We start from the raw sequence: 25,351 nt of genomic DNA on the forward strand, positions 1-25,351 counted from the left end.
CGAGCTCCAGAAGTCCGGTCAAGGAAACAAAGAGCAACCTCATAGTCAGATATCCTGTTGAAGCTACAGCCACTTAATGTGTCATTTAATTTATATTACTTAGATCCTTTATAAATTCAGATGTCTTGAGGACAGCAAAGAGAGTAAAACTGGGATGAAATTCAGCTATGTGGCAAATTAGTTTCAGTAAATCAGGAATTCCAATTCAAAATTCACAAACTCCAAAATATTCCCTCCCAATAGGGTATCTTCCCAAATGTTGGATTTAAGCTTCCATCACAAATGAATATGAAACAGGCCATAATTCTTTGAGATTTAAATTCTAAATTATTTAACTTTATGCTCCCAACTATTTCTGAAGCAGACTTTGATTCTAGATAAACAATTTTTACCTAAGAAAGCAAGTGTTTTAAATTTAGAGAACTAGAAAGGTTAAGAATTTCTGCCCCAGTAACAGATTATTCTGACTTCACATTCCTCAACATTCTATCCAGGTAACTACACCTAACATTTAAAAATCTGACTCAAGTCCTTTTTTCCATTTGGCCATGTTACTTGGCTGTATCACAAATGAGGACTAAATTCCTGCGGTACAGCCTTGTAAGGGAAGTCCAAAAAAGACCCTGTCCCTGTATGATTTACTCTGAAAAACTCTCAAGAGGCTCACCACTCCTACTCTGTACAGGACCCAACTTCTCAGGAATGTTCAGAGCACCCAGCTAGAAAAGCATCAACCTGGGAGACAGTTTAGTCTACACCACATCCAGTGGAAACACCAACCATAAGAGCAGAACTTGTAGGCCCACTCCCTATTTCTTTTACATCCTGAACAATGGTCAAGTGCAGTGCTTTCTAACCCTCATTTAGGAAACTAAGCCCCTCAGAGAGGAAGACAACAGAACCTTCCCAACTACGTTGGTTTGGTTGTCAACGAAACTCAACATTTTCTCCAAGCATAATGTGGTAGCCAGGTCCACTGATCCCCACCTCCCTGTATTACAGGTGAAGTAACTGGTATGTCACTGCCCAAGAGAGGTTATACAAGAGTATGGCTTCTGCTCACTCTCTTGGATCACTCACTCCGGGGTAAACCAGACACCAGTTATCACTCAGGCAGCCCTCTGAAGACACCCACAGAGTGAGAAACTGAGTTCCTCCAACAGCCAAGTGAGTGAGCCATCTTAGAAGTGGTTGCTTCAGCCCTAGTCAAGCCTTCAAGATGATGTAGCCCTGGCTGAGAGTTTCACTGCAATATGATGAGACCTCAAGCCAGAAGGACCCAGCTAAGCTGTTCCTGGATTCCTGACTCAGAAACTGTGGGCAACAATACGTTTGATGTTTTAAGCTGCTGAATTTTGGGATGATGTGCTACACAGTAATAATTAACACACATCAGGCAAAGATCACTCATTGTTTCTTGAATGGAATAAATAAAATTGCAATCACAACGCTTTTGACTAAGATATTAAGTATTGAGTTAATTTTGTTAAAGACAAAAGTTTAAATTCATGTTTGACATTCAGAAAAAAACTTAAAAAGCAATTCTCAACTTACAGAACTACTAAATTCCTCCCTCACTGCTAACAAAAGTAAAAAAATATTGAATATCCACTATCTGTAGTCAATGCACACTACTAATTAGATCACAGCCTAAAGTGTCAGGTGTTTTTAACACTTACATTCAAAATACAGCAGTACTAAGACAGCTCCTTGGATCTTATTTTTCACTCATTGGGACTGAACTGCAGATACTGGGCAGTGTTTCTAGCAAGTTCCAAAAGGCGTGAATTAGGAGTCCTTGATTAACTTGGCTTAGTTCAATTAGTTTTAAGTTAGATTTTAAAGAACCGTGAAAGTAAATAAAACAGTTAACAACTACACAAGCTGCTGATCTCAGAACTTGACAAATGCAGGGTTTTCTTTGACATTTACCAGACACCACAGATTACTACTAGACATCACATAAGTTTATTTCAGATGTAACAGCAATGTTAAAATCAACAAGTTTAATTCTTAACTGCACCAAGTAAACTTAGCCATTTAAGTATTTTTAAAGTTATTCCCTCCAAAAAACTGAGGGAGCTTTTCTTTTCCACCCCACATACCACGGTTTCCCAATAGTTCTGTTTTTGGAGGACTTTTCAATTGATGAGTAAACTGTTTTGGGGATATTTCAGAACTTCTTTCCCCAAATGAAAACTAATCTGGACAAATTATGTATTGCATAGATTTCTCTGCAGATTCTTTTCTTCAGAACCTAAATGCAATTACCATACAATATAATTTTTACCTATTCTCACAATAAAAACTATCTGTCCTGAAAAATATGATGGATAGATACTGTGATTTTCCAGTTAATAGAACTGTTTTACCTCAACGATAATTTTTATATTTCAAAATAACTAACTCAACACGGGACATTATTTCTGTCTTCACTGACTCACAGGCATATGAACTAGCCTCCAGCTTCTACCTCTTCTACACCCTCTGCCTCCATAAGTGGATGGAATTATTCAATACAAGTTTGATATAGGACAATTAACCCTTTACAAACATTTACAAATTAAAGTCATTGACTAGTGTGGAAAAAGAAACACTATAATGATAGGGAGCCTACACACTCAATTCAAAATTTAATATTTCTTCCTCCTTAAATAACGTGTACTTAATTGTCATGAGGCAGCTATTTGGTTTCCAATAACCACATTAAGGGATACATTCATAGGACTGATTAGATAGTCCAAGTGAAATGGTTATAGAAATAGAGGCAGTGGCATCTCAGAAAACTCGATTATATATCAAAATCTATTTTCATATCTGGAAGTTTACAAAAAGGCTGAATTCTTCAAACTAATTATGCCTCTGTAACTCAAGCACTCTTGTCTTGGCAAGAGCAAGCTGAACCTTATCCATGAAGCTTGTAAAGGTGCTTAATGCTCAACTTTTCTTCTAAGCTTGGATTTGGACTGCTTAAGAAACTGATACCCAAGAAACCAGCATGGTCTTTCTACATTTTTACTATCTTAAGATTACAACCCTATAAATTCATTCATCAATTATCTTCCTTTTCTATATTATTCTTGGCACTCAATTAAGACTGTTGAAGTCTACTGGACTTTATCCTTTCACATTCTCAAATAAGAACTTAAGATTATAAAATGTGCATAAACATTGTGTAAAGTAATTATGTCATTTAATATACTGGAAAGATGAGACATTAATACCAGAATTTACTTAAGAGCATAAATATTACGAATCAAACCTTCTTTAAAGTCAAATGAGAGAAAATTCAAGCCCTGTGCATTGTTTTAAAGTCTAATGAGAACACTTCTTAGGCCTCCAGTATTGGCAATCTAGAAAATTTTAAACATTGGAGATGGGACTATGGAGGAAAATATAAACATGAAAATCTCAGATGTCTCCTATCTTATAAAAAGTTATCAACCCATCAAAGCCACTCTCTATGTGCCAGAAAATGATCTGGCAAAACCCAGCCCTGTCAGTAGAGGAGGTCACAGTGACACTTGTGTAATTAACACTTCTAGACTTCTACTATTCCAAGAATAGAAGCAATAGGTTTAACAATTCCCCCTCCCCCAAATCCTTAAACTCAATATCATAGGCACAGAATGTAAGCAAATCTGGGATATTCTCCAACAGATAAGCAATAGTACAGCTATGTTATTCTCAAAAATACTGTCTAGATATTCTTTCCTATACAATCAAACGCTCAGTGGCCACACTTTTAACAGCCTGCATTAGCTGACATTAAATGCATTTATTGTGCCACAAGTCCATTTAAGCTTCCTTTTAGGTATTTTTTAATATGTCCAAGAGACAACACCTGCTTCAGATTTATTTAGGGGTATTGACCTATAAGGACATCAACTCCATTTTTAAGGTTAGACTAACTATTGTGGGTTTACTAAAGAAAAAGGACAGGAAAAAAAAGTAAATTACAACAAACCTCTTTAGGTCAGTTAAAGGCCATATCTCCAGCTGGGATATTAAAAAAAATTAATCTCACCAGCCCACACTCTAAAAGTTAATGCCACTAATAACAATCCACAGCAGGAAAAAGAAACCTGCTAACAACCAGCCCACTCGTTAGCAAAAAGCAGTTTAACTCAAATACTGAGACCAAAGTATAACATTACCTACCCAAACTGTCCCACCCACCCTCAGCCACCAGCGAGGAAGAAATAATTGCTTAAAAAAACAAAATAAGCTTAGTATTTCTTACAAGGATAACAATGGTCCAACTCCTGAGATAGTACTCAGAAGGACAAAAGGTGGAGTGAAGGCAATGTCTAGGGATTAGTATCCCACAGTCTTGAAAAACCCAAAGTACCACAACACACTAAACTTGTCTATGAATTAGAGAACAAGATATTGCTGCTGCTGCTTTTTGTTCTTTTGAAATATACAATATTTTGTAGGCTCTGCCCTTCAATGTGAAAGCAGGACATAAAAAAAAGCTAAAAAAATTTGAAATCAACACCCAAATTTTTGGGACCGTATATCTTAACCGTAAAACTAAACAGATCTATACCTTCTCCTTCCTACAATCAAACTACCTCACAAAAATAAGAGAACTAAAACCATCCAAACATGATTAATTTTAAAATTCCTCAAAGTATTAGAACTCTTGAGGAAAGGAAAGAAAAGAAAGGAGGAAAAACAAGAACTAGGAGGGGGGGAAGCTTTAAAAGAAAGAGGGGGGAAAAAAATCAATGGGCCTCTCTTTTATTTGGTGACAAGCAAGTGCAAGAAAGTTCATTTGTAATCTGTTCAGTTGTCTGTCTTTTGCACATCTGCATTCTGGCCAGAAGGGACTTTGAGGTTTTTCTGCAGCACATGAGCATCTGCGGGCTCTATCCTCTTATAGTAGTTCTTCTTTGTCTCAATAATCTCAAAGCCAAACTTCCTGTAGAAGTCAATTGCCGACTCATTGCTGATCTGGACATGCCTGAGGTAGAAAGGGGTAACAGAGAAAAAAAAATTTAAGATTTCATCTGCTTTTATGTGTTCTCCACAGATAGCTTCAAATTGGTTGGAGCTGGAATACTGCAGACATTTGTTAGATGCTCTTTACAATTACTAGTAATCAACAAAGATTAGGTATTGATTTCAGAAAACCTTTTGATGACAAATTTACACTTTTAACCTAACTCTTACATTTGCAAGACAGATGGGCTGAGATTAGGAGACTCAGGAATAGTGTTTACTCTTACAATCAACAAAGGATAAAATACCCTAGCTATCACAATATCTTTTATTGCAAGGGAAGAAAAGATTCATATAATTATAAATGGGTAAATAACCGTAGGGATAACTCAAAGATGATATTAACACATGCAGAAAAAAATGCTTAAAAAAAAAACACAACTAGGGTCTCAAATGCCTGAATATATCCTCCTTCTGACTGATTAAAAGAAAAAGATGTATTTTGAAAATAATTTGAGCTTTCTCAATTACTCCCCAAAATAGCATTACATGATTTAATCTCTCCTACCGCCAAAGTGAAAATGAGAATAATCTTAATATTTATATTATAAACAATCCATAGTTGTGATCTTAGCCTGGGTCTTAATCTGAGGTATCTTACGATACCAGCTATGTACTCTCTGATTTTGATGATTCAACTCTACCACCAATGAGCACGTCACTGAGAGCCTTGAACAAAAGACAAAAGTGCAAACGATGGCATGAGAAAAGTAGCATTAATGGTATTAATTCTTAAATTCTGAAGACTTGAGTTTTAATCTTGGTTTCATCTCTGTGACTTTGGAGGTCCCACCCCAAAGTAACAAAGCAAAAATGAAAATGTTTTATCTCAAGTTCCTTATCTATTTATTAAAACAAAACAAAATTTCATAACCAATACTTTCATGGTGTTGCGAAAAGATACAATGAAATAAGTGACCAGATTTTAAAGTTTCTAGCAAAGCTTTCTATTCCCAATTCATTAAACTCTTTGGATAAGAACACTAAATATAATTTTACTTACAAATAGATGTTGTCAAAAGTGCCATCTTTTTCACAGATGTTTAAGACATGATTTAACATTTTAGTTCCTATCAACAAGACAAACAACAAATAAGTAATCTCATAAAAATCAATTTTTAAATTACAAATCTAACCACTATCTTAACACTTACTAAGTCCTAACAGAATTTATGAGGTAAACACTAGACATCCTGATTTTCCAAAATTTTGTTCTCTCTCTGCACTACCTATGTTACATTTAAAACTGCTAACAGCAAAGTAATGTTTATATACAAGACTTTCCAGTTAGAAGGAAAACAGAAAAAGCCAAAGAGACACCAATAACAAATCTATATAGGGCTTCCAACTGAATTATGTCAGAAATAACAATTGTTTTTTTCACCTTATCTTATAGAATTCAGTAATCTTTTCCCAGTATTCGCAAAAGAAATGGTTTGACTTACTGGGTCAGGAGCAGTAACAATGTATTTATGTTTCTTTGAGGAAATTTAAAAAACACGAATAATTTTACCTATTCCTAGCCTTCGGTACGGTGCCAGACATCCTAGTGTCATGATGTAAAGTCTCTTCTGATTCTGGGAATGATCCACCCTACAGCATACTGCACCTACTGCAATATCATTGAAATAGGCTGCCACGGAAAATACAAAGATATAAAGTTTAACAGACAAAATAACACATTTTATTCAATCTTTTCTTTCCCTTCTATAAGGACTAAATTGTTGCTATCAGCACTAAACCTTATCAACTATTCTGAATATCAATAGCCTCAAAAACTTCCTACACATTCTTAGGAATTTAAGCCTCCTTTAGAGTAAAGCTAAATATGTGAAAACAAACAGGCATACACTAAATAAGAAAAGATATTTAGCATTTCTTTTTAAAATTCGAATATTTTATCTTGATTTCTCTGAGATTTTTGTCAGAACCTGGATCACCCCATTTCCTCACCTCTAAAATAAGGAGATTAATTCTTTCTGCTCTAATATTAAAAACTGAGGGTCAAGAACATGAATAAACAAATGAAGGGAGGAAAAAAACATATTATACCAAGTTTTGCTAGCTCGCCAACCTCCAGCACATCCTTGTAGAACTTGTCATTGTAGCTGACTGGAAAGATGACCTGGTTTAATCTCTTCAATTGTTTAATATTGTGTGGTGTCACATCTCCCAGTTCGATCCGGCTACTGGAACAAACCAAAATGTACTCAATAAAATATAATTAGCTTCATCTTTTAAGATGAACATCTTAAAAGAGTATCAAGTCTTTTTTTCATGATTGATAAACTCAACCCTTTCATAGTGACTTTATATTCCAAAGCAGATTACCATTTAAAAGCAGATTTTGCCAGCCATTCCATTCAGATTCAACTAATAGGTTTCATATAACTGTATACATTTAGAGACAAATATAGTAAACAACAATTACTAATTAGGCCAGAATAATATTCTACACAAATGCCAAAATTTTTCTTGAAGCTTGCAGCTCAGAAAAAACTTCAAGACATCTATTACCGATTAAAAAAACTGATTATACCTAATATTGGCAAGGGGGTGGCAAGTGGGATTTTCATACTCTGCTGGAGGGGACTGTAAACAGATACAATGTCTCTGGAAGACAATCTAACACTATGTATCGAAAAGCCTAAAAAAGCACACCTCCTTTGTCTAAGCAATCCTACTCTAGGAATTTATTCTGAGAAAATAATCCAAATATGCAAAAATTATGTACATTGTATTCACTGAGCTGGGAACCAACCACATCAGTCACATGGGGTGGTATTCAAAATCCAGACTCCTGGACTCCACCCCTATCTTCAGAAGCAGAATCTCTGGAAATAGAACAAGGGAATCCACATTTTGGAGGGGGGAAAAAAAAACAACCAAAACCCCAGTTTGAAAACTACTTATCAAGAATGCAACAGTAGCATTTCTAAGAAACCATATGTAATCAAAACAATTGGTTCCATGGGAAAAGGGATTAAAGCTAAACGGTTTCCAACTCATAGTAACAAAGTTGTTTTGCCTGTAGAGCTGTCAACATAAGGAATTTTTAATAGCTGAAGTCAATTTCACTACTATAAGCTAAAGGATGATCAAATGTGAAAAGACACACCAAAATAGCATCTACACACATTTTTTCTTCCTATTACTACTAGCACTATCATTAGTAGAGTTGCTTATATACCTTATTTGCCTTCTTAAAAATTATTAACAGTGGGAGATAAAAACATTTAAAGAAAAGAACACCAAATCAAAATAACAAGCTCAAAAATAAAACAATCCGATGCCAACCAAGTAGCCAGAAAATGATGTAGGTCTTGGGGCCAGCCCAGTGGCGTAGTTGTTAAGCTCGCATGCTCCGCTTTGGCAGCCCAGGATTCGCACATTCAGATCCCAGACGCGGACCTACGCACCACTTATCAAGCCATGCAGTAGAGGAAGATGGGCACGATGTTAGCCCAGAGCCAATCTTTCTAAGCAACAAGAGGAGGATTGGCAACAGATGTTAGCTCAGGGCTAATCTTCCTCACCAAAAAAAAAAAAAAAAAAAAAAAGATGTAGGTCCTACTCATGTGGCGCTAGTTCCAGATCAAGATGGCATTAGTCAACAGCAGGGAAATACAAACAATACACCCTAATTGTTTGCCTCATATGCACACAGGTTTTGAAAAATCTCCGTTGGGGAAAAGACTAAACAAGAGTGTTAATCATCACACTTTTATAATGGCAAAAAAGAAAAATAAGAGAAAAATCTGAGTGTTCACCTGTAGGGGACTGGTCAAATAAAGCACGATACATTTATATTATTAGCACAGAAAGACGTTGTTGATATACTGTTTTGTGGGGAGAAAAGTATATTCTAATTATGTACATAAAAAAATATGATCCAACTTTTGTTAACACATACAGAAAAATGTTTGAAAGCATATTCAAAAAAACGTGTGGTCAGGCTGGCCCAGTGGCTGAGCAGTTAAGTGCATGCGCTCCGCTACTGGCGGCCCAGGTTCGGATCCCGGGTGCGCACTGACGCACTGCTTCTCCGGCCATGCTGAGGCCGCATCCCACATACAGCAACTAGAAGGATGTGCAACTATGACGTACAACTATCTACTGGGCGACTTTGGGGAAAAAAAGGAGGAGGACTGGCAATAGATGTTAGCTCAGAGCCAGTCTTCCTCAGCAAAAAAAGAGGAGGATTAGCACGGATGTTAGCTCAGGGCTGATCTCCCTCACAAAAAATAAATAAATAAATAAATAAAAGTATGGTCAAAATTGCAGGTAATTTTGGGCTGGCCCTAGCGGCCTAGTGATTAGGTTCCCAGGTGTGGACCTACATCACTCGTCTGCCAGTGGCCATGCTGTGGAGGCGGCTTACATACAAAAAGAGGAAGATTGGCAGTGGATGTTAGTTCAGGGCAAACCTGCCTCAGCATAAAAAAAAAAGAAAAGAAAAAAATAGAAAAAAAATTGTAGGTAATTTTTAAAACAATATTCTCTCAAATGTTAAAATTTAGATAAACGAAAAAAAAAACCTGACTAGAGACGCTATGCTTATTTGGAACTTTAGCCTTCCTGCCTCAATTAATCTATTTTTATGCTGTTTTTTATTATTTATTGTGACCAACCACCCCTGTATATCTTGTACGTCGTCTTAAAATCTGAGCATACTGAGTTTCTTAGCAGCCACACAAATTTTCAACATGCAAACATCTTAGTAAAAAATATAGAGAGTTCTTTGTTATATTCTCTTCCAACTCCTAGCCACATGAGTAAATATGGCCTTCTCCCAAGTATATGACAACTAAAACAAATTCTCTTGGTGAGATTCATGTCTTCTTTAACTAGGTTACGTCTCATTCACAGAACAACTCCGCTCTTCATTAAAGCACACCTTGACTTTCTCTTCTTTAAGGCTGAACTACATGACATTTCACTCAAAACCTTTTACTGATTAAAATCTACTGGGCTCACTTACCCACCATCTATTACTTACAGGTTTTTTTTTTTTTTAAATCTGCAGATACTGTTATGTTGTAAAATACAGGATCCCTTGAAACTCAGGGATCACATCTTACGTACACTATGTTTTTTAAAGGATTCCTCCCATTTAGTTAATTAACACATCCATAACCTCACATATTTATCTTTTTTGGTATGTGAGAACATTTAAGTTCTACTCTCTAGGCAAATTTCAATTATACAATCACAATGCTATCGACTATAGTGACCATGTTATACATCAGATCCTAAGACCTTATTCATTATTTTTTAAAATAATTTTATTTATTTATTTTTTCCCCCCAAAGCCCCAGTAGATAGTTCTATGTCATAGCTGCACATCCTTCTAGTTGCTGTATGTGGGACGCAGCCTCAGCATGGCAGGAGAAGCGGTGCGTCAGTGCGCGCCCGGGATCCGAACCCGGGCCGCCAGTAGCAGAGCACGCACTTAACCGCTAAGCCACAGGGCCGGCCCAGACCTTATTCATCTTATAGCTGAAAGTTTGTACCCTTTTTACTAACCTCTCCCTATGTCCCCCACGCTGGCAACTACTTTTCTACTCTCTGCTTCTATGAGTTTGACTTTTTTTTTTAGATTCCACATATAAGTGACACCATGCAGTATTTGTCTTTCTATGTCTGGCTTATTTTACTTAGCATAATGCTATTCTTTAACTTAGCATAGCACCACAAATTGGGTGCAGTAATTTATTTTAAATAGAATATAGTTTATATTGATTAAAGCATGCCATTTAAAAATTACTCCATCACACTTTTAAAAAAGTCTCTATATTTCAAAACTGATTGAAAAATTACATTATAAAGTCTAATAGTAAACAATAACAAAGAAAAATTCGAGAATCTAGGAAGTCAAGCTTCTAAATTATAAATGACAGAACTTTAGTTTTTAAAAATTTAAGAATGATTTCTAGGTAATTACCAGGCTTCAAGTATATTTATAATTTTTAAAAGGATAATAACCAGGTATTTCTTGACTTCATACAGGAAGAAAAGGTGGTTATGGTGCAGTGTGCTAGACTGAATCTAATAAAAGTTAACTACTAAAAAAGTTTCTATTACGGTGGGCAGATCAAGCCTCAATATAGAACACAATATTGAATCATTAGGGAAGAGGTAGCTTTAATCTTTCCCTAATTAAAAAACATACGTCTTGATTTAAAAAAAAAAAAAAAGTCCATCACCATAGAAAAGACTCAGGAAGTGAAAATATCCTGTAAAACTATGATCAGAAATAAATTTGATGTATATAGTCTTCCAATATTTTTCTATGCACATGTATACATACATATTTTAAAACAGAATTGGGATACTATGAATATTGTTTGGTAGCTGTTTAAGAAATTGTTTGATTATTAATAGACTGTCAGAATATGCTAGTTACAGAATTTCAAAGTGTCTATTAAATGTAACTGTCAGCAAAATCTACTTTCAAATACAGTTTAACTCTCGAGAACATGATACATGATACGTCTGATTGAAATGGAATACTCCTGTAATCCTGATCACTTAGCTCCGAATTATTTTAAGATGGGGATATTCTAAATATATCAGAGTAATACCATCAACTTGTAAATATAATTTAGCAAAGAACGTGTAGTATCAAAGGCATAAGCGTAGAAGGCTATGTAGAAACGTCAATAAAATTAAAAGTTAAGAGAAATTGCCAAGTCTCTACTAGAAAACTAAATAGAGCTTTTAAGAATTCTATCTGTGAATCTAAAATTTTCTAGAGTTATGAACATAACAGTTGCCTATTCAAACATAAATCAGCTGTTTCAATAAATATTTGAACATCTATGTGCTAACACCTGGAATGCAAAGGCATTTACACCTAGTAGGAAATACAGGCATATATAATACAATGTGCTAGTAATAGTATATGTACACAAAGTACAAAAATAATACTAGAATGGAAGTGATCCTGGGAAAGGCTGTGAAGAATGACTAGGAGTTGGTTCTATGGGAGAGCAAGAAATGCATCCTAAGGAGAGGGTATAACATGAACAAACAGCAAAGATGTATCCCCAAAACTACAGGCAGTTTGATATGGTAAAACAAAATGTGCTTTGTGTAAATGTGGAAGCTACGGTTGGAGTGGAAGGAGAACCCATTTTATGAGGGCCTCGCACATCAAGACAGTACTTGGTTGTCCTATCTACACTTACTCTCTTGGTGATCTCAACCTCATAGTCTTATGCCTTTAATGCTGCCAACTTCCAAGTTTGTGTCTCTAGCCCCACCCTTACACACTTCTCATTTCTTTTTCTCTTAAACAGCTTTCTCGAGGTATAATTTATATACCATAAAATTCACCTGTTTTAAGTATACAATTCAATGATTTTTAGACTATTTAGATTGTGCAACCATCACCTCAATTCAGCTTTAGAATGTTCACATCATACCCCCAAAATCCCTTGTACACATCTTAAGTAAATCCCCTTTCCTACCCCAGCCAGCCACTAAATCTACTTTCTCTTTTCTATAGATTTGCCTTTTCTGGCCATTCACATAAATGGAATCATACAATAAATGTGATCTTTTGTACTAGACTTCTTTCATGCAGCATATTGTTTTTGAGATTCATTCGTGTTGTAATGTGTTAGCAGTTGAATAGTATTCCATTGTATAGAATATACCACATTTTGTTTATACATTCTCCACCTGATGGGCATTGTAACTGTACTTACTTTGCGGCTATTACAAATAATGCTGCTATGAATACTGCATACAAGCCTGTGTGTGGACATATGCTTTAGTTTTTTTCTGGTAAGATACCTAGAAGTGGGATTGCTGAGTTGTATGGCAAATATGTTTAACTTTTTTTTTTTGGTGAGGAAGACTAGCCCTGAGCTAACGTCTGTGCCAATCTTCCTCTATTTTGTATGTGGCTCCCCACCACAGCATAGCTGCTGACAAGTGGTGTAGGTCTCAACCCAGGAACCAAACCCAGGCGACCAAAGCAGAGCGCGTCGAATGTAACCACTAGGCCATGGGGATGGCCCTGAACAAACTTATTTATTTTTTTGTGAGGAAGATCAGCCCTGAGCTAACATCCAATGCAAATCCTCCTCTTTTTTTTGCTGAGGAAGATTGGCCCTGGGCTAACATCCGTGCCCATCTTCCTCTACTTTATATGGGACATCACCACAGCATGGCTTGACAAGCAGTGCATCAGTGTGCGCCTGGGACCGAACTCACAAACCCCGGGGCCGCCAAAGTGGAGCACAGGCACTTAACCGATACGCCACCGGGATGGCCCCAAGCTTATTTTTAAAAGACATTTATAAAACATATGAGATAAACCAAATACAGACAAGGTATCAGATCATAAGATATTAGGTATAACAGTATTGTAGTTATTTAATTTTTTTAAAAGTCCTTCTATGTTAAAGACTCATACTGAAGTATTTACAGATACAGTGGGATAGTATGTCAAGGATTTCCTTTGCAGTACCCTGGCAAAAAAGGAATAGGGGAAAGTATGGGTCAGGCAGAGGTGAAATAACAACATGGGAATTGATTCTACTTACTGGAATTGGATGCATGAGGGCGCTATACTATTTTCTTTACTTTTGTATGTGTTTAAAAATTTCCATAACAAAAAGTAAAATCGGGTGGCCTGGTGGCATAGCGGTTAAGCTCGCACACCCTGCTTCGGTGGCCCGGGGTTCTCGGGTTTGGATCCCAGGTGCAGACCGACACACCGCTCGTCAAGCCACTCTGTGGCAGCGTCCCATATAAAGTAGAGGAAGACGGGCACAGATGTTAGCCCAGGGCCAATCTTCCTCAGCAAAAAGAGGAGGATTGGCAACAGATGTTAGCTCAGGGCTGATCTTCCTCACACACACACACACACACACAAAGTAAAACAAACATTACTCATTACATAAGGCACTACAAGGTGCAGTACTTTGCAGTTAAGTTGTGTAGCTACTTTGGCTGGGAAAGAACAAAGACATTACTTTTGATACTAAAACTCACAGTGAAACCACTTGATGCCTTATTATTCTTTACCACTCGAAAGGACAAGTAAAAGGAGGCAAGAACTTCAAATCTTTAGCAAACCACAACTTCTCAATTTCCAGCTGTACCAAGCCTTCAGTTTGCAGATGAGTGACAGCTGGATGAGACTGAGCCTTCCATTCTGGTACAGACCTCCCCTTCTAAATTCAGCAGTCTCAGGATAGTCTGTTGTAGTCTCTGCCTTTGGTATAAACAGCTACACGTCCTGACATGCGTGTGTGTGTGTTTTCATTAAAACTATTGCCAAACATTTTTTAGGTAAGAATGATCATTAAAAAAAAAATTACTTATATAATGTAGTTTAAATGCTACCTAACGTGACTGGAAGCAGTGTTGGTATTAAGTAGATAAAAACAATTAGATAGAGGGAATGCATGTAGACTTTTTACATCAATTTAACTCATAAAGAAAAGAATTCCCTTTGGTAATACATCACTTTGAGAGTTGTTTCCTGGAATACAAATAATGCATAACGTACATCTGCTGATTATTGGAACAGATTGCATTATCAAGAATGTCGGTAGTGAGAAGAACATCTAAAAGCATTAACTACCAAAAAGAACACTTGAATTTTAGGGGTATAAAACAGGAGTCCACAAAGATGTCTGAGAAACAATTTGCAAGAGTAGGGAAAAAATCTGGCAAAGCAGGGTCACAAAATCCAAGAATGGATTCCAAACCTGGCTATACACCAGAATCACCTTGCCAGTTAAAAATGCAGATTCCTACATTTCACCTTGGAATCTTTACTTTTGTAATTAAGCTTGTTACGTTAACCATACAAATTTAACACCCACCTAAATCAATAAACTTCCCAGTGCATGTGTGTAAATTTCTAAATCCAAGGAGTCTGGTGAGGGAAATAGAGGCTAAACATGGGCATAGAGAAGTGGAATAGGTCACTGGAAAAAATATGCTATATAATTAGAGTGGATTTCACATAAAATGTTAATCACTTCCCCTATGCAAGTAGTACAGTATGTTAGACTATAGCTTTAATGTGTGTGACACAGCTAGTATTGAGGAGCTGTGCCTCAACCTCAAATCGCCTGACTCTGAAACCTGGGTTTTTAATCACTACACTGTTTGCTTCAGATAAGATTTCAATATAATTTAACAATGCAGACTATCAGTTTAAAACCTCTACTCTGTAGATAAGCCTCAAATTTCTGGCCTAAAGTTAAATTAACCATATGGCCACATCTATTTGACTCAATAGTTTTTTTTTTTTTTTTTGATTAAGTTGGTTGCTAAATAAGTCAGAAGATTTTACATAAAGCCTACATTTCTCCTCTTGTTTTACTCATTTACCTTATCTGTTTGCTTCCTGGTTCCAAGCTGGCACTAGAGTTTACAACCCTAGCTGAAAAAAAATGAACACAGTACGATAGCTACTAAAGACTCTAAACTATTCTCTTAGCTCAATCAAATTCATGTGACATTGTTATTTTTCTTCTCAAATCCATAACAACCCCCAATGCATCTTCATACCGAAGTTTTTAGACTAAGGATCTAAAAGATGGACAGACTAATATGGCAAAAGTGCTCAGAGGTATGTGTAGCAAGTCCTCAGATCTGGAAAACACAAATCTGGCTCCTACTTTATAAAGCCCATAGCTATTAATTTGGTTCAGCACCACAAGTTTAGTCTGTTAGTCAAACGTCATACAACCTTTGCACTTAGAATATGGTAGTAGGAAACTTTTACCCTTGGCTTATAAAACAAGCAGTGTGATAAAATGACATAATGCACATTAAGTATTTAGCACAGCAACATCAGATAACAGGCACTCAAATGTTTTTAGCTATTAAAGGTATTGTCAATTATGCCCATAACTGTAAAAACAAAATTCAGTAGCAATATTCTGAAAGGCCACAAGATGGAGATATGACTACACAAAATTGGGTCTTTCTCTATAAAGTCTGACTTTTAAGTTATATAGCAAAAAGAGAAAACAAAGTATAGAGAAAGCTTCAAGCCTAACCATTTATACTTTAGATGGGTATTAGGTACACCTTCGCACAAAATTTTCACTGCTCGATCACTTCTTTTGCAGAATATTTGACCTGGAAAGGACCTTAGAAGCCACTAGGTCTATTCCTTTTCATTTTACAGATGTTGGAACTGAAGCCCAGAGACAGATGTGCCTGTAGTTATACAGCCAATTATGAATAAAGCCAGAATTAGGCCTATGTCTAGGAATTCCCTTTATAGTGCAAGATCAGCCACACCATATGGCTTCCCTCAAGGGAGTCATCTTTACTCCTCAAGGTTATTAAGAGAGAGAGAAATACCTAACCCAAACACTTATCTAAGGTGTACTAATAAAGGACATTTGCATAAAACTTAAAAGTCTTTTAGCAAGGATCAAAGTACGCCCATAGTCCTTTGATAAAAAATTTCAAGGGGCTTAGAGGGTAGGTAATTTTTCCTTAGCTAGCAGTAATCAGGTTCTAAACTCTTGCGTTCAAGTAAATTACATCAAAGAGTGACTCCTCTAAAGTACAAATTCCTTCAACCTAAAAGTAAGCCCACTCAGCATTTATCAAAGCAAAGCTTAAACACGAACTGCTTATGAGGCCTTAACCTGTCATCCTGCTGAAATTTCCACCTCATTTGAACTATAATACTGTTTGCACCCTTCCAAGGCACTGCACCTCTGCACCGCCATACGCATTTATTTTCACACCCCACCTCTTCTACTGAACTACAAGACCTGGGGCAGGACTTTAGGACAGGACCTCAAATATTTCAAAGAACTGCTAAATTACTTTCACTAAGTCCAAGAATCTCTAGGCCCTTAATATAACTGATGGGCTCTCTCTCATCTCATCTAGATTTTTGAGCAGAGTTTCTCAATCCTGGTACTTTTGATATTTTGGGCTGGATAATTCTCTGTTGTAAGGGACTTTCCAGAGCACCATAGGATGTTTAGCAGCATCTCTAGCCTGTACCCATCCCACTGTGACAACCAAAAATATCTCCAGACATTACCAGATGTCTGGGGTGGGGTGGGGTGGGAGATATGCCCCTGGTTGAGTCACTGTTCTAGAGGTTTAGTAGGTATCAAAAAAGCGGTGGTGGGTGGACCAGCTCTCCAACCTGTGGCAAGCCTTAGGTGTGCAGAAGTCTCAGCAATTACGTGGTGGGGTACTAGAATTGCTAAACACACATCTGGACACAATCTACTCAAGGTTACAACCTAAAAAGAATCAAATTATTCTTCGAAAATTTTTTCCATGGTCATCCATATGTTCAATTAGGAGAGCTCCTTCCTAACTACAGCTTCTCTCTTACTACCACCTAAACGTTGATGTTTTTCCTTGCAACTCTCTGAATCCAAGCATATATTTCCAACTGCTTACTTGTTGTCTCTATAGGAATCTCAAATTCAACACATCAAAAACTGAGCTCATCATTCTCCACAGGAAATCAGAACATCTACCTCTATTCTTTATCTGTATAAACAGGCCCATCATTTATCCAATACAGAAAAGTAGCTTTAGATGTACTCTTACGTCTCATTTTAATCCTTGTTAATTCTACTTCCCAACTATCTTCATAATCTGTTCCTATACTCTTTCTCTTAGCAGTATGGTTCAGGCCATCATTTCAACCCAAATTCTCATAGCCTAAAGAAGAAGAATAAGATAGAGCCAAGGAGACAAAGCCATCGCAGTCAGAATAATCTTTCTAAACACAAATCAGATCACTTTACTTCTCTGCTTCAAAGCTTTCAATAGCTGCACATAATCAACTAAATGAAACTCGAACAGCCCTGCACATAAAGCCCGTCATCATTTAGCTGTGGCCACCGGCCTAGCCTTCCCTCCTTGCTCCATTGTTTTTTTGGTCATATAATACTACTCAAAAATCCCAGAATCCACCAAGTGAGCTTTCCTTCTTGGCTCATCTCTGTGTTTTTTTCATTAGTAGACTATGGATACTATCTTAGAGCTGTTGTGAGGATAAAATGAGAATCTATTGCCTGGCATATAGTAGGCACTTAATTGTGGAGGGCATATATCAGGTAGCTATAGAAAAAAGTGAAAGTGCCTCAAGCGGGGGGAATGGGAGAGCAGGTCTCAAAAGGCTGACAAGAGCAAAATGAAGAAAGCAAGTTTGAAAAAGAACTACTCAAATATGATTCCCAAGTTTTGTTTCTTGGTATCATAGAAAGTCAGAGCTGACAGAGACCAGAAACAGCAAATAGTGACAGACATGCCACAGCAGTCACGGTAGATATTAATAATCAATGACATCACCTTTTTTCACAGTCTGAGAATTCATCAAAGCTATCAACAGATTAAATACTGATAAAGATACTATCAACAGATTAGAACTGGCACATGAATTCAAATCTCTGGCTACTCCTGTTCAGGCTCAAGCTGTTCTCTTTAAAAACAAAGAAACCAAAGACCAGAGGTCAAGAAACTTATTAATGACTCTACTGCTAACTATCATTAGTAGCATATTGAACTATATAAAATGTGGCTGCTTTTAGTTCAATGCTTTTTGCATTATAGTCGACCTCCTTTATGAAGATAAGTTATGCTACAGATAATAAACTATACAGACTGGGGGCAGGGGTAAGGAGATCCAGATAGATCTTTAAATATACCTTAGTTTTCTGGGAAGAGAAATAAGAAATGTTTAAAATGCTCCAAAGCACAAAATATACTCCTTACTTACCCTAGTTTAACAAGCTCACCTTCAAAAAAATTTTCTTTCTCATGACCTGGGTCCTAAATTGGCATCACTCTGACAATATTTACTAGTTTGAATGTCTCAACTCTATTTTCTAAAGAACAATTTCTTTGATTGTTTTGTAATATGAAGTCAAAAAGCAACCAATATCCAAATTAAAAACTGGTAAGTTATACAAGTAACAGGTAAGTCACAAAGATATACATACAAATGGCCAGTAAAAGTGGGAAATGCCCAACTTCACTAAGTAATCAAATTAAAAAAAAAAAAGGAAAGAAATACCATTTATCACCTAATCGGCAAAGTAAAACTAGAGTTAAGGCTATATATGAATATGTCCTCAAAACCAACTTGTAAAGAAACTTACTTATTTCTATCATTTTACAAATGCTCATGTATGCCCCTCATTCCAGACAAAGGTAATTTATACCACCCATGGCTGAAAAATGGCAGTCACAATGTCTTCCTCCATTTCTTTAAGGATCTTGCAAGTGCCCCTCCCCTTCTCCATCAGCCCTTGGAGAAGAGAAGGACGCTCTCATACACTGCTGGCAGTATAAACGGCTATCTTTCTGAAGGTCAGTTGGCAACAAATACCAGAGCTTTAAAAAAGCCAGTACCTTCTGATCCAAAAAAATTCACTTCTAGGGAATTATCCAAAAGAAATAATAAAGGATATGGTGTCAAGTAGTTTTATAAACAAGCATTCACTACAGCACTATTGAGGACTGTGAAAAGCCTCTGGACTTGGAAAACAAGGTTCTCCCTTAAGAACAGCTTTATTGATGACAGAGTAGCATATAGGTTGTACTAGCTCAGGAAAGGCAAATACATACTTTCAAGTATCTCTTCCTCATCCATGGCAGACAAGGTGACCGGATCACAATATTTTAATCTAAAACCAGGAATGGCCTCAGAATCCTTCACCACATAAGTATAAACAGCCACACACTATCTGCTGCTCCACAGTTGAAACATTTAGAAATATTTACCATTTGGGAACCAGATCATAAGAGAAGAGATCGTTTTAGACAAATTTGTTTTTTCAGGGTCTACCACAGAACTGTCCAATAGAAACATAATTTCAGTCATACATGTAATTTAAAACTTTCTATCTATACAACAAGACAAAAAGAAATCAGTGAAATTATTTCAACATGTAATCAAAATAAAAATTACTATTTTACTTTTTGTAAATCTTTTTTTATACCAAGTCTTTAAAATCCAGTGTGTATTACATTTACAGCACATCTCAATTCAAATGTTAATTCTCCTTGGAACTGTCTGATCTGTATTTACATTTCATAAAATTTACAGTAGATTCATATATCCAAGTTGTTCCAAGCATACTTAAAAACTGTCCAACAACGGAATTTGAGTATCAGTTTTTAAATTTTAATTTAAAATTAAAATTTTAATTAAAATTCAGTTTCTCAGTAACATGAGCCACATTTCAACTGCTCAATAGCCAACTGTAGCTAGTCACTATTGTATTGGACAGGACAGGACTAAACATTTTGCCAATAGGTTAGGCACTGAATGAATAAATAGGAGATAATGGAAGAGAACAGGTCAAGGGAAAGCAGTGTTCCATGATAGCACAATTATATAATTTGGCGGTTATTAAACTATAATCCACACAATTCTCATTTCTATGATGGAAAGGGAGTTTCTATTGGTTACTACTGGTATTCTAATGGTTTCTGTAGGTTGTGATAAAAAAAAAAGGACAACCATTTAAATAATTGAGAAGGTATATCTTTTCAGAGGGCACAAAGCTGGAAGCCATAGCTAATACTTGGAACAGAAAATTAAGTTAAAAGGATTTCCACAGGCGAAAATAGAGGACGTAGCAAAATGAAATTTAATATAGATACCAGTTTGGTCTGTCAAAAGCAATGGCTTTGAAAGATAATGCTTTATATGGATGGCCTTTAAAAATCTCTTCCAACACAGAAATTCTTGATTATTCTTCATTTTGTTCAGAACTTTACCAACAGTTGTCTACAATTGTGGGAAGAAATCACAACACGGACAGCAACACATTAGTCACCAATGCACACATCTGTACTGGTAGCAGATATACTTTCTAAATTACACAATGATTCTATTTACAGATAGATGCAAACATCTGATCGTCTCATGATTTATGATGTAGCTGTATCTGATCATTTATACATTGAAATAGATATCTTATTATAGTTTACTTTCCTTTTATTTCTCCTTTATATAACTTAGGACATTATATCGATTTTTTAAAAATTGTGGTACAGGCAGGTTATATTTTATATGAATTCACCTCAACATAGCAAGGGGACATTACAAAGTATTTGTTAAAATCCAATATCTCAATCAATACCCCACAAATTATTGGCTTCACAGAAGCAAGGATTATGAATTGCAGGTTTACAAAAGTTCTGGAATTCCACTTCAGATTCTTTTTTCTGACAAAAACAATAATAAACCTCACAAAAAACCTGTTTCATTTAAGCATAAGATTCATATAGTACAGAGCACAAATCTTGTTTACAGTTTAATGATTTTTACATATGTATACACCTATGTAATCAATACCCAAGGTAAAGATACAAAATATTTCTAGCACTTCAAAAAACTCCTTTGTGCCCCTTCCCAGTCCATAAGCTGTCAGAGTAACCAGTATTCTGAGTTCTTCGACATACATTCGTTTCTGACTGCAGAATCTTATATTTCAACATTTCAATTAGTAAACTACACTGTTCTATATAAGATATTTATATTATTGCTGTCTACTTTCCTATCTTTACTTTGTTCACATGTATTTACATCTTGTTAAAGACATTTTTATTACAACTAACTTACACTTCTTTACTACAATTGAAGGGTAAACGGATTCTGTTTGACTTTCTGTTATATCGACTAATTACATTGTCATCTCAGTCATGGCTGTGTATGGCATACCTTCTTGTATGAATATCACTCTCCTAGAGAGGAATAACAGATAATAATAATCAGCTTACCATGCACAAATTCAACCTACAATGTCCCTGGTTCATAAAAACAAGCAAAGTCAGTACAAAGTAAGTAACATTTCATAATATGCCTCAGCTTTCTAGACCATGCATATAAATACATGCAGTAATTAATAACCGGAAATTTATCTACTATGGAGAAAAGGAAAATACATGACAATAAAATGGAATGTCCTATTGCTAACTCTAAGAAAAAGCAAGTAAAAATATGAAGAAAAAGCAGATAAAATAGTAAGTTTAAAGAGTTTCAAAATGACAGGCAACAAAATAAAACAATATTTAAATAGTAGATTGATTTAGAGTTGGGAGTTCTCCATTTGTTTCCAATTTTAGGTATTTCTATTCAACTTATAGTTTATTTAGCTCATTATAAAACACTTTGCAAGTAAAATTTCATACAAAAACCATATAATTAGGACCACTGTTTCATTTTCATAGGCCTTTCCAAATCAGAGTCAGGACTATAACATTGACCACATTGTGCAATGTGATACTAGTCTCTGAATTCAAGAGCCTTAAAATATTTTAAATAATATCTATTGTCTTCATTTGTTCAGTGCCTTAAATACAAGACTTAGAAGTGAAAAATTTTTTAAAGTCCCATCTTAGCTAGTAATTAGCTCATCTGGTAAGTTAGAGGGATTTCCTGTGAAATCATCTTAAAAGTTTACCATTAAGAACACAATTTTAAGCTCTCCATCATAAGAAGTGATGGGACTAGACCTAAGCACTCTTCATTTCAGGCATAGTTGCTGGCATAAGGTACAGATTCAGTAACTATGAATTTCCTTTAAATTTGGCCGGTTACTCATTTCTGGGAATTTGCCTCCATCAGGTTGTTACACATAAATAACCATTTTAATAAAAAGATAATTGCCTCATGAGTATATTAACTTAAGGTAGACTGTGAATAATACCATTGTTTGACCCTATTTCTATTGCCAGATTAGGTATCAGAAAGAACATTACACCCTAGTGAGACTGAGCTGGACCAAAGATTTTGGATCTAAACATCCATAATAATTTCCTGGAGGCCCTCCTTTATAAATCCATGCACAGTCTCAACACGGGAAACTCTTCAGCCTCATTTTTATTACTTTAACAGAACAAGACAAGTAAGTATGGAGTGCCCATGAGAATACAAAAACGAGTAAGAGACAGCATCCATACTCAAGGAAAAAAAACCCAAAAATCTCGCCAAATTATATTGGATCATATATAATAAGCCAAACTTCCCAGAGATCACGATTTACGTGCGGCGAATACTTCCCATACCCCTAAATTAGTATCCTGATTGGAATTCTTTAGAACTTGATGTGAAACAATGCAGGTAGTGTGAAAATTTCTTCACGATTTCTAAACTTTAATACAAAACATACAATTCAACATCAGAACAAATTTCCAATATTTAAAGCAAAATCAGAGGAAGGAATCATGTTACAAATCTAAGGCCAAATTAAACTTTCTTGGACCTCTTCTGCGACCTCCAAGATAATATTTAGACCCTTGTTTTAGGCAATATGAGATTACTTCGAAGACTTTTATTTCACCCTCTAAAGGGCTGCTGAAACGTTTGAAAGGCTTCACTAACTCAAAACATAGTTACAATTCTTTAACGGACTTGCTACTATAGAAAAAACTCAGGCATCTCTGAAAACTTTTAACACTGATAAGATTCCATTTCTTTCTCCAGGGAGGATAAACGCAAGCTCCGAAATGGCTAAGTTAGGCAATATTTTAAAACACTGTGTTATGTAATTAATATTTTAGCAGTATGTAATTTAATAGGTGATATCCAAATGGAAATAGTCGAGCCAAAATAAGCCCTAATTTTATACAAGAAGGAAAGCAACTGTGAAAGAATTATTAACTTTGCCAATGGCCTGAAGAAAGCCTCGTAGTCACCATGGACCCCTCACAGCACAGGGGCAACAGCAACCTACTGGAGCGAGAGCTCCCCCTACTGATCAGCATCACTTCCTCAAACACTCTGGCACCCCAAGTCTACAGCGCTCACGCTCTCCCCCTCCTCCACTCGCTCTGACCCAACCCAAATCCAGTTGAGTCACTAGCTCTTAATACTCATCCCCATGCTCTTGATTCCAATTCCTTCTCTCTCCAGAAGGTTCGGCACAGCTCCCCAGGGTGAATCCAACGGAAAAGTGTCCAAGACCGCAGCTCCCCGGGCTCAGGCTGGCTCCGAAGAGGACAACCAGCCCACTCCGCTTGAGTGGCGGGCCGGGTGGCTCAGCCGTCCGCTCCCGGGGGAGGCCCCAGACGAGTCACACGGCTTTTCCCTGTCGCCCCACTCGGCTGCTAGTCTCCACTCAAGCCACCCCTGTCCTCCGGGCCGAAGCCCTGGGTCCCCGGGTCCTGCCCCCGCTGGCCCTTCAGCCCGCCAACAGCCCGCGCCGAGCCTCCGCCCCCTCCGCGAGCGGAGAGCCCAGCCGTCTCCGCCGGCTCTTCGCCCCGAGTCTCTCCCGCCTCCGCAGCCGCGCTCCCCCGCCGGCCGGGCCCTGCCCCGCTGCCCTTCCTCACCCTTTCATCTTCCCCGCCCGCTGAGGCCGTTGTTACCACCGCTATCAACGCCGTCGTCGTCGCCGCCCTGAGCTCTCCGCGCCCTCCGCTCGGGCCACTCAACCCCACAACCGGCCTCCTCGCCGAGGACAGGGAGCTGAGCGGGTGACCGAAGCCGCGAGAGTCGAGCGCAGCCCTGCGTCTCCGGAGGGGGCGGGGGTGTCTCCGCCGCCGCGCTGGGGCCGCCGCTCCTCCACACGTGCACACAGGGCACTCGGCTCCCGCCCGCCGCCGCCAGCCAGACCCGCCGCCGCGCTGTGACCTTTCACCCCGCCCTTCTGCGCGCCGGCGCGGCGGCCGCCTCGCGCGCAGCCGCAGTGCCGGCCTGCGCGCTCCCTTCCCCCTCCACTTCAGGACCTCCGTGTTTCTATTAGGCTGTGCCTTGTGGCGTCTTTTGCCTCCTCCCATCCCTTGAGACACTACTTGTGGGGCTTGCCCGGTAGGCCCTGGCAGTAAAATCCGGATTTTTCCACCCCTCCCTCTCCTCTCCCAGTTCAAAAAGAGCAGTGTTCCCTGACCCTGTTTTTCCCAGTTAGTAGTCTCCAGAATGACCTTCAAACGCTCCTATCTCCTAATAAGATTTTATAAAGCTGGTTCTTCTAAATGTAAAGAAGCCTGTGAAAAACTGATGTACATGAGGTGTTTTGAAGACAAGTGTAACTAACAGTCGGCCGGATAACTTGGCGTATGTCCAGCACGTCTCAAGTTTTGAAATCACGTGATTGCCCCAAACCTTCAAGCCTGGATTTTACCGGCGGGCCCCAGAGGGACGGGGCTCATCGCCATTTCCGGTCCCCAGATCGTGGCGTGAACGTCACTTCCTTAGCAATGCCCTTTAACCCATTCCACCCACGCCTTCTACACTGCACTTTACAACATAATCTTTGTGAAAATTTTTATTTTTGTAAAAATTTAATCGCAAGAAAACTGAAGTTCAAACGATCCTCAAAAACGTAGGCGGCGGCGAAGCAGCGCGCGCGCCGGGGCTGGCGGGGCGGAG

At 37.6% G+C, this 25,351-nt stretch overlaps 1 protein-coding gene across 3 annotated transcripts; it reads right to left on the reverse strand.

The window, feature by feature from the left end:
- Positions 1 to 1,392: 1,392 nt before the first annotated feature.
- NAA50 (N-alpha-acetyltransferase 50, NatE catalytic subunit) lies at positions 1,393 to 24,584 on the reverse strand. Of its 3 annotated transcripts, XM_058555810.1 has the most exons (6): positions 21,123 to 21,464; positions 7,814 to 7,820; positions 7,060 to 7,196; positions 6,521 to 6,640; positions 6,011 to 6,077; positions 1,393 to 4,969 (listed from the first exon to the last, which is right to left on the reverse strand). In XM_058555810.1, exons 1-6 carry the CDS (start codon positions 21,247 to 21,249, stop codon positions 4,792 to 4,794), a joined length of 636 nt encoding a protein of 211 aa, XP_058411793.1. In that variant the 5' UTR covers positions 21,250 to 21,464; the 3' UTR covers positions 1,393 to 4,791. The 3 variants fall into 3 exon arrangements, with proteins under 3 accessions (XP_058411793.1, XP_058411792.1, XP_058411791.1); XM_058555809.1 differs by lacking the exons at positions 7,814 to 7,820; positions 21,123 to 21,464 and adding an exon at positions 24,313 to 24,584 and having other exon boundaries at positions 7,060 to 7,193; XM_058555808.1 differs by lacking the exons at positions 7,814 to 7,820; positions 21,123 to 21,464 and adding an exon at positions 24,313 to 24,583.
- Between the last annotated feature and the right edge of the window lie 767 nt (positions 24,585 to 25,351).

The sequence above is a fragment of the Diceros bicornis genome, chromosome 15, assembly GCF_020826845.1.
Source record: "Diceros bicornis minor isolate mBicDic1 chromosome 15, mDicBic1.mat.cur, whole genome shotgun sequence".
NCBI classification, from domain to species: domain Eukaryota; kingdom Metazoa; phylum Chordata; class Mammalia; order Perissodactyla; family Rhinocerotidae; genus Diceros; species Diceros bicornis.